The sequence below is a fragment of the Octopus bimaculoides genome, chromosome 12, assembly GCF_046866305.1.
Source record: "Octopus bimaculoides isolate indiv1 chromosome 12, ASM4686630v1, whole genome shotgun sequence".
NCBI classification, from domain to species: domain Eukaryota; kingdom Metazoa; phylum Mollusca; class Cephalopoda; order Octopoda; family Octopodidae; genus Octopus; species Octopus bimaculoides.
The window spans coordinates 55,688,011-55,698,662 of record NC_142939.1 but is presented as its reverse complement, the minus strand read 5'-3'; the positions used below and the strand labels follow the sequence as shown (position 1 = coordinate 55,698,662).

The following is a 10,652-nucleotide window of genomic DNA, read 5'->3' as shown; positions in this document are numbered from 1 at the left end:
TGTTTTTATGTATTTTCTGCAACACATAAATCACATCTTTTTTCTCCTGTCTATAGCTTTATTGTTTTTCAGTTTTTGTTTTCCCTTTTTTCTTTCTTTCCATGCCTTCTCCCTCCTGGTTGAACAAATGTTTTACAGTATATGCAGTTAAGTTAATAAGGGCATCTTCAAGCAGTATTATTTATACATGCTAAGCGAATTAATAAAGCCATACAGAATGGATTTCTGTTAAACAATTTCTTTCACTTATTTTCTAAAATGCGTTGTCTCTACAACCGATATTTCTGTATAAATGCCTTATACGAAATTGTCGAAATTGTCCAAAATCTACAGGAGTTCATATACTATTCATACCTCGCTCTGTCGATCAAACGTATCTTATTATCAACATATCTTCTGAAAAGAAAATATTAAGAAAAGGATGAAAAAAAACTAAGAAAACACTATTACGTTTCTTCTATATCTGAGATTGAACGAAGTTTTCAGCGATTTTTTTTCTGTTTCCAGTGTGAAATATAATCCTACACAGTTGAGATTATATTTGCAAATATAATTGACGGAGTGTCAGTGTGCGTAGGTGCTTGTTTTGTCAGGAAAGAAATAACTGTTTAAAAATACCTGTTTCTTTGGTTTTCCCCTTGACCGTTAATTGACGTTTGTATCTATGTATGTGTATGCGTTTTTGTCAGATTGCTTGTACACACAACTGTTTCTGTGACCCTACGTTTGTATCTGCATATGTGCATATGCATGTGTAAGTGTGTATGTGTGTGTGTGCGTGTGTGTGTGTGTGGGAGAGAGAGAAAGAAAGAGAAACTATATGTCTGTAGAAGATAAAGAGAGGGATGATGGCTGAATGGATAAGGTCTTAGGCAACCAGCTCATAGGTCATGAGTTCAAATTTGCTATTGATCTTTCTTTGTGATTTCTATTCACCCACATGTAAAGATCAATTGCTAGAATTTTCTAGAGAGAAATCAATAAATTGGTAATCATCCATTATTTGATACGACAAATTACTATAGGTGGATTAACTAATCCTCATCGTCTGTAACGATTCTTCAATGATTTAGATCTTCAAAGATCTATGAACACTCATATGGAAAAATCACTCGAAGACGCGAAGCGTGTAATTTGTAGCAACAGTAAGATATTCAACCAAATATTCTAGACACATCTACATTACTTTAGAGTAATATTGCAACGTCACTCTTAGAAGATCTTCCATTGCACTCACTACTAACAAACATAGCAACACTAAAATATCAGCAGCGTCATCCAGCATGACTCAGTGGTCAAGGTGTTGCACTCACGATTGCGAGATCGTGGTTCGATTCCCAGACTGGGTGGCGCATTGTGTTCTTGAAGCAAAGCACTTCATTTGACGTTGCTCTGCGATCATTTCAACATCTGACATGTGGGCAATATTATATATCCATTATGGCCGATCTTACCAATCGGTTTTTGCACTAGAGGTTCCACTGGGTGTTAGATAACACCTCGATTGTGTAACCCTGCGCTCTTTATAAATAGATAGATAGATAGATAGATGGAGAGGGAGAGGGAGAGATTAGCCCAGTTGAGTAAACCTATCATCTCCTGTTTCTATTCTGGTCGAGAGATGTGCTAAAAATAACAATCAAATAGGCCTTAAATCGCACACCCCCATCTTTTTGGCGGGGGAGTGCATACTCGTATGAATTCCCTAGTATAGAATACAAACTCGCAAAAATTTCCTGAAAATTCCAAAAAATAAGCAAGTTTTGATGGTTATGTCGTGCGTAAAGCAAAAATTGATTTATTTACAGTTTCATATTAAAACATGTCACGCACAGTATGACAGCTTCCAAATTTTGTTGTCTGACTGGGTGAAAATTATCAAATTTTTGAAACCTCTATACCTTTTTTAAAAGAATTTTCTGGGAAAAGTGAAATATATCCTGGGGGTTCTGCTTTGAAAACTACATTAACACACCAAATTTTAAAGTTTTCAGTAAACTCTGAAATTTCCACAGCTGCAGCCAAATGCTTATTTGTTCATGGGAAAGGGTCATTCTGATTTGGCGGACACCATTTTTTATTTAGTTTTTATTTAGTATGTTTTCTACCGAAACACTTTAAAACTTCGTATACTTGTATATTTTGTCTTATAGAACAGAGAAAAAAATTTATATTCGAAGTTATTTCATGCTAAAAGTTGTCGTATTTCGGTAATTTCAACCAATCACTGACATCTATTGAGGTGAAAACAATTACTACTGTGGTTTGTCAACAACACGTTGTGGCGATGTAATGGGATCTTTTCCCTTGAATAAAATTACTGCCGTTGTTTGTCAACAACAACTATCGGTGGCACTGTTATTTATGACATCGTTCGTGCGTTTGTACTGGTTTTAGCTTTAGGGTTTTAGGGTTAACATGAAATAATTTCGAATATACAAACTTTTCTTAACAAGGCTAAGAGAAAAAGTTGTTTTATATCACACATTCTACCAGTATCCCAAGTTTGAAAGTGTTTCGTTAGAAAACAAATGGTGTCCGCCGAATCAGAAAGATCCATGGGAAAACTACACACAACATATAATTTTAATAATGATTTCGGTAAAAAAAAATTAGCAAAATATTTCTGTTTCTAAATTTATTTTGAATAGATTTAACAAAAGGAAACAAAACTAAAATAGAGGGAAATTAATTCTTAGAATTATAAATTATTGATAAGTTGTTGAGGAAAACAATCTCTTTTTAATATTCAGTGAGGATATCAGTGGAAAATCTAATGAAAGGAAAGAGCATATTGAATAATTTGTGTGAATAAATTTATCCCAACTGCTGTAATTCTGCCTTTAGTGAATATAAAACCGCGAGATGTTCTGGTGATAAAAATTTTGTTTGCAGAAAGAAAAATATATAAAATGAAAAACATATTGACAGGGAGATTAATTCTCCGCAGTTGATGATATTTCCAGATTTAGCGGACAGTAGGTGAGAAAAAAAAGTACGAATATAAAAGAAAATTACATCCTACATACATACATACAAGTACAGACACATACATATGTACAAATATACATACATACATACATACATACATACATACATACATACATGTACACACACATACATATGTGCAAATATACATGCATACATACATGCACGCATATATGCATACATGTATATATATATACTTGCATACATATATGAATATATGCATGCATATATGAATACATACATACATACATACATACATACCGAGGTTTCCCTCGGGATATTTGGCGCCAGCAGGAGAGCCACGCACAATTCCATCCGATAAAGTGAACGACTGGAGGCCCTGGAGACGTTGATAGCCTCGATCTACTCTCGAACTCGGAACGGGCGAAACAGGCCGCTCCTCTCCCGATTGGAAATGGCTGTATACATACATACATACATACATACATACATACATACATGATGGCTGCTTCCTCGTTCTCGATTATTGCCATCGTCTGATGCAGGGGATTCCAAACTTTTTGACTTGCGGACCCCTTTATATTTCAGGCTTTACCTTAGGGACCCCCTTATAAACGCTTATGAAATTTATACATAAATATTTGCTTAAAATAACATATATTTTTACATTTATTTATTTAACAGTATTTAACAAATAGGTTTATTGTCAATTATACACACAGGATTTTTTTAATACATACTTAGTGAGAAGGATGTGCTTGCTTGGCTTTGCATGGACCCCCTGTCTTGGCTTTCCACGGACCCCCTGTCTTGTCCTTGAGGACCCCCTGTGGTCCGCGGACCACAGTTTGAAAACCCCTGGTCTGATGTATTCCTGAATTATTCTCATATGTGAGCAGCACGGGTGTGACTTTTCAGTCTAGCGCGTGGCCTGCACACTTCAGCAATTACATACATGATTGCCTCCAACAACATGAACCATGTGACGTCTCAAACCTCCAGCTGACAGATAAACTTTGTCATCATTCAACAGATCAACATCTGCTGTCAATCAGTGGGGAAGGCACTTTTGGTCCATTATAAAGTATTGGATAATAGCAAGAACACATTTAATATCCGACAAGTGGGTTTCCAGTGTGGGTCTTGACAACCTCTTTAATCGTGAAGTTGTCGACCATACACTCAATTTTGTTGATCTAGACGATGACAGCATTCACACACGGATTATAGAAAGGGCGATGGGTGTTCGCCAAGAAGACAAGTGGGATTAGAGATAATATATTTAAATCATATCTTCAAGAGAATGTGCGTCGAAACAAATTTAGAAATCATGAAAAACTATTTGTGCATCTTATTTCGGGCATTGATGATATAATTTCCCGTAAAAGAGATTGTTTTCATTTTATATAAATATATGAAGGGTTTTCGTGTGATATTAAATATATGCACCTTCTTATATATCGTTTATGTCACATACATTGCTTTCAGAAAATTATAAGATGTCACTGTTGTCACTTTCAATTTCTATCGTAATTTAGTTTCGTTATTTTTAAGATAATTCACTTTCACAATTTTTACAACTGTAAACTGCATCTTAACCGAGAAATTTAATGTTTCTTCATCTGAGAGAGGAAACAAAATAATTTTTTTACTTTTTCTTAGTTCTGAAACGTTAGGTTCCTCATTCCTCTTTTCACTGCATTGTGGAAGCATATTAACCACCTACACTTTTTTCTGCAAAATAGGGGTAGTTTATCCTGTTCAGGCTATATTATTAGCATTATCCTGCGATTGAGAATTTAAAAATCACTTCTTTAACTTTCTAAGACATCTCAACGCTTCTAAAAGCAAACTTCGTTTGTTTGTTTACGTTCATCGTAATTTGAATTTAACACATGATAGCGTTTCATAAAGCGAGATTTCCATACATCTTAAATTTGCAGAGGAATCTGTAGTGGGGGAGTTTAGCTCAATCGGTCAGAGCATCGTGACGCGTAATCACAGAGACGTGAGTTCGTGTCCCACAGCTAACCACCTACCCTTTTTTTCTGCAAAATAGGGGTAGTTCATCCTGCTCAGACTATATTATTAGCATTATCCTGCGATTGAGAATTTAAAAATCACTTCTTTAACTTTCATGAATTTCACTCAACCTCATGAATTAGGTGCAGTAAAAGCATATCAGTAATCAGGTTGCAGATCGTGCGACAAAAATTTTGGCACCAATTAATAAATGCTTACGTGAAGTTAATAGTCTTGGAAATATTTCTGCTAGCCAATATGTATCTAACATGCTACAATCGTTTTAGATTCAACAAACGGTCTCAGGCAAAACCACTAGCCAACCAAGAACATCTCTGATAGTGTATGGCTGTGTTTTCTGAAAAATAAAAATCAATATTTTATACTAAAACTAAACAGGAATTAAGCAAAACGAAATGAAACGAACAAAACGAAAACATGCGTCAATTTTACGAAATGATTGTAGGAAGTGACCTTTTGTAAAATTTTCCTAAACATCGTGATATCTTGAAAAATTAGAAATTTCGACTTCATTCATTTAACGAATAAATGTCAGAGCAGTTATTTCACTAATTGTTTAATTTTTCATCGTTTCCAGTCCGTTTTGTAATCGATATATATATATATATATATATATATATAGAAAGAGGGGGGAGAGAGAATTGTCCGAAGGGTGTTTTTAAATCAATATTCACACGCTATTATCTGTGGGTCTATCTGCTTCAAGTTTCACCGATATGATATATGAAATAACCATTTTGTCTATTAGTCTCCGTCCCTAATCGATTTGTACCCTACCCACGGCTAATTTCAACAACTGCTGTACATTGTATGATTAAATAGATGTACAATAATACCTCGCCATATCACGGTTTATTATTTAAGCTTACGTCGATTCCTCCGTGGTGTTGTTTTCCATTTATAATAAAATAAATATATATAAATTATAAAAACAATAAAATGAAATATATGCAGTATATTACTGCTTCTACTTCGCGGATTTTCACCTATCGAGGGGTGGGTGGTACATAACACCCGCGATAGTCGAGGGAATGCTGTACATACATACATACATACATACATACATACATACAAAAATACCCTGTTGCTGATGTTGAAATTCCAATGCAGGAACTTTGGATCTAGGTTAGAAACCGATTCTTTCTCTATTGGCAAGAATCTTGAAATAAACTGAATAATGACATACATACATACATACATACATACATACATACATACATACATACACGTAAACATAGATTGTGTTTTTTGTTATATTCCTAAAGAAATAACCTGCCTTTGTTTCAATCATTCATGAAAATAACTAAGAGCTCAGTAAACTAATTTGGTCTGTATTAAGCTAGTATTTGGAGCATATAAGGCGGCGAGCTGGCAGAATCGTTAGCACGCCAGGCGAAATGCTTAGCGGTATTTCGTCTGTCTTTATGTTCTGTGTTCAAATTCCGCCGAGGTCGACATTGCCTTTCATCCTTTTGGGGTCGATAAATTAAGTACCAGTTGCATACTGGGGTCGATCTAATCGAATGGCCTCCTCCCTCAAAATTTCGGGCCTTGTGCCTAGAGTAGAAAAAAAGAGTATTTGGAGCATAAGAAGGAAATTTTGATGAAAAGTTTAAATTTTTGTCACTTTAACACGAAAACTTTGTATCAGAAAACCAAGAGTGAGTAGGTATCAAATGGTTTAAATTTATATACATTATTGAGTTAATATTTTGTTCTCCCTAGAGGCAGTGAGCTAGCAGAAATGTTAGCATGCCGGGCGAAATGTTTAGCGGTATTTCGTCTGTCTTTATGTTCTGAGTTCAAATTCTACCGAGGTCGATTTTTCCTTTCATCCTTTCAGGGCCGATAAATTAAGTACCAGTTGCATACTGGGGTCGATCTAATCGACTGGCCCCTTCCCCAAAAATTTCGGGCCTTGTGCCTAGAGTAGAAAAGAATATTAAGGCGGCGAGCTGGCAGAAACGTTAGCACGCCGGGCGAAGTGCTTAGCGGTATTTCGTGTGCCGTTACGTTCTGAGTTCGAATTCCGCCGAAGTCGACTTTGCCTTTCATCCTTTCTGGCTCGATTAAATAAGTACCAGTTACGCACTGGGGTCCAATGTTATCGACTTAATCCCTTTGTCTGTCCTTGTTTGTCCCCTCTATGTTTAACCCCCCCCCCCCCCCGTGGGCAATAAAAAAATAAATATTTTCTTCTCTTCTCTATAAATATTAATCAGATTTTTCCACTCTGCAGGTCTTGGCTTGACTATACATAAAGAGAAAGAATTGGAATAAACAGAGAAAACGAGAAACAAAGGAGCGAAAAAAAATAAGAAAAAGATAGATGTGGGGAAAATAAGAGTTAATTTAATATTTCATTTCATTTTTCCTTTTTTTTTTTTGTTCTTCGGTTTTTATTTGTTTCAGTCAATTTGACTATGGCTGTGTTGGGGTAACATCTTGAAGGGTTTAGTCGAAAACATCGCCCCTAGAGTTTTTGTTTTTTTTTCATTTATTCTATCGGTCTGTTTTTGTCGAACCGCTTTGTTACGGGGATGTAAACACACCGATACCGGTTTTCAAGCGATGGTTGGGACAAAGACACACACACACACACATATGTATATATGTACACACACACACACATAAATATGTATGTGTACATATATATTCTTTTATTCTTTTTTTCTTTTACTTGTTTCAGTCATTTGACTGTGGCCATACTGGAGCACCGCCTTGAAGGATGATTTTAGTTGAACAAATAGACTCCAGGATTTTCTTTTTAAACCTAATACTTATTCTATCAAACTCTATTGCCGAACCGCTAATCTACGGGGAAGTAAACACACCAACACCGGTTGTCGAGCGGTGATGGGGGGAAAACACAGACACAAAGACACACACACACATATATATATATATATATATATATATATGACGGGCTTCTTTCAGTTTCCGTCTGCTAAATCCACTCATAAGGCTTTGGTCGGCCCAAGGCTATAGTAGAAGTCACTTACCCAAGGTGATACGCAGTGGAACTGAACCTGGGATCATGTGATCGGGAAGCAAGCTTCTTACCACACAGCCGTATATATATTCAACTTTCACTCTCTGTCTATCAAATCCAATCACAAGGCCTTGGTCAATCCGAAGTTATAGCAGAAAACACTTGCCCAAGGTGTCATGCAGTGGGATTGAACCCGGAGGCAAGTGGTTAGGAAGCAAACTTCTTACCACATGGCCACGCCTGCACCTATGTTTTTTTTTTCTTTTTTTTTTGCCGATATTTTAAATTTTATATTTATTCTATTTATCTTTTTTATTTATTCATTTTAGGTTGAAATAATTCCCTGGGGACCTGCCGTCATATTTTCCGCCGGATGTTTCATCGCCAACCTACTTATTCTCTTCTTACCAGAAAGTCGTGGCAGGCAGTTGCCCCAGACTATCGCCGATGTGGAAGCATGGTTGAAGAAAGACGAAAAGAAGAAAAGTAAAAATGCAGAGGAAATCAAGCCACTCAATAAGGAATAGCCAAGCTGTTTTGTTTTGCTCCATTCTTCTTTTTTTTTTCTTTGTCTTGATTTTTGTTTCTTCATTTACGTTGCATCGGATCATACAAAATGGAAAACACACAAAGGTTTTCGTCCATAGTAGATGGTTGGTTACATATTCCTAAATATGAAGGGTTTCTTCTAAATGATAAAATCTGTTCGAACACTTGGACAGAAATATTGTTCCAAACAGCTTTTTGTCTTATTATTATTAAGCTGAGAACATCAAATGACTTATAATAATATGGGTCGCCTGCCAACAATAACAATTATTACGGTTTCAGTAGCAATAACTGCAACAAGATGAATATAGCCAAGACACAAAAGATTTAGAAACAAACATACATATATATATATATATATTCCTTTGTTCTTGTATTCGTTTACTGGTTTCATTCATTTCACTCCGGTCATGCTGGAGCACCACCTTAAAGGGGTTTTTTTTTAGTCGAAGGAATCGATCCCACGACTTGTTCTTTGTAAGCCTAGTACTTGTTCTATAGGCTTCTTTTGTCGAACCGCTAAGTTATGGGGATGTAAACACACCAATACCGGCTGGAGTACAAACACAAGCACAAAGACACACCTACACCCACACATTATATATTCGACGAGGCTTCTTTCAGTTTCCGTCTACCAAATCCACTCACAAGACTTTGGTCTGCCCGAGGCTATAGTAGAAGACACTTGCCCAAGGTGTCACGCAGTGGGACTGAAACCGGAACCATATGGTTGGAAGACAAGCTTCTTACTACACACCCTCGCTTCCGCCTACATGGAATAACAAAATTTGGCAGGTCAGCTTATTAGATGCTTAGAATGATACACTAAAATTACAAGGTATGGACCGAAAATCTAAAGCATTATATTTTTGTTTATTTCATTTTTTATATTATTTTTCTAAGAAATCTGTTATTTGTTCATTGAATAAAAATTTCTTTGATGAATTATTTCCTTGTGGCTCCATCTATAACGGTATGTTTCCTCATATCTCAAGCTGTTACGGTACAAGCGTACAATCAACATTGAGACAAATACCCAGGTATGTTAATACATTAGATTGTTATATGTTGATACAAACATAAATACATAAGCATATATATGAGTGTTCATGTATGTGTATATATATGTGTATATATAATATATATATAAACCCAAGAAAGTTAGGGGTTGTGAATCCAACCCACTAAGGGATAATATCTATCCAATATACTGCCGGAAGAATACCCAATTATTATTACACTAGTGTTTTTTCTTTGTATTACCAAGTGCAATAAATGGGTGCGGGTAAAAAGATATTTTACCATTAATTTATATGGCAACAAGAAAATGGAGGGGATTAATAGGTGGTATTCATCAACTTGCAGACATAGTAACAGAAAATGGAATCTGTCACTATATGTCCTTTTTTAATTACTGATATGACATAATATGTCACATGTGTTTGTATATTGTTATTATCGTCCTTTTAATAAACAAATAAACAGGTAAATTGACACAATACAATGTTTGTAAGTTGATGAATACCACTTATTCCCCCTCCATTTTCTTATTGCTATATAATATATAATATATATATATATATATACATATATATATATATATATATGTATGTATGTATGTATGTATGTATATATATATATATATATATATATGTATATATATATGTATGTATGTATGTATGTATACACATACATATATATGTATATAGTCACACAGTTTCTTTCTCTTTCTCTCTCTCTCTCTCTCACTCTCTCTTTCTCTTTCGCTCTCTCTCTCCCTCTCATACATACATACATACATACATACATACATATACCAAGATAGATTTAGCCAAGATGCTTTCTCGAGACGACTACCGCAGTTTCCAGGCTTTCAACAGTATATCTGCGTTAAGTATGATTTCCAGAATGCTCTTTTGAATTAATATTGCTTCTGTTGCTAATACAGAATATACATACAACGATGTACAATATATCCTTAGCTCGGTTGTTGGAATATAGGGACTATGGAATCGTGTGTATGTGCGTGTGTGTGTGTGTGTGAGAGAGAGAGAGAGTGTGTGTATTTGTGTGTGAATATGTGTTTGGGTTAGTGTCTGAATCTGTGTGCGCACGGAGG

General features: G+C 35.5%; 1 protein-coding gene across 3 annotated transcripts in view; it reads left to right on the top strand.

The window, feature by feature from the left end:
* Window positions 1–9,481, top strand: part of LOC106870133 (organic anion transporter 3) — a 32,659-nt gene extending 23,178 nt beyond the window's left edge. The window contains exons 10-11 of one of the 3 annotated variants that reach the window (XR_016243852.1): window positions 7,232–7,323; window positions 8,314–9,481. Coding sequence is in view for 1 of the 3 variants with exons in the window: in XM_014916125.3 (XP_014771611.1) it covers window positions 8,314–8,511 (198 nt within the window). In the remaining 2 variants the exon portion in view is untranslated. Of the gene's footprint in view, window positions 1–7,231; window positions 7,339–8,313 lie in introns of all 3 variants that reach the window. The other 2 variants (XR_016243851.1, XM_014916125.3) reach the window with 2 other exon arrangements.
* The last annotated feature ends 1,171 nt before the right edge of the window (window positions 9,482–10,652 follow it).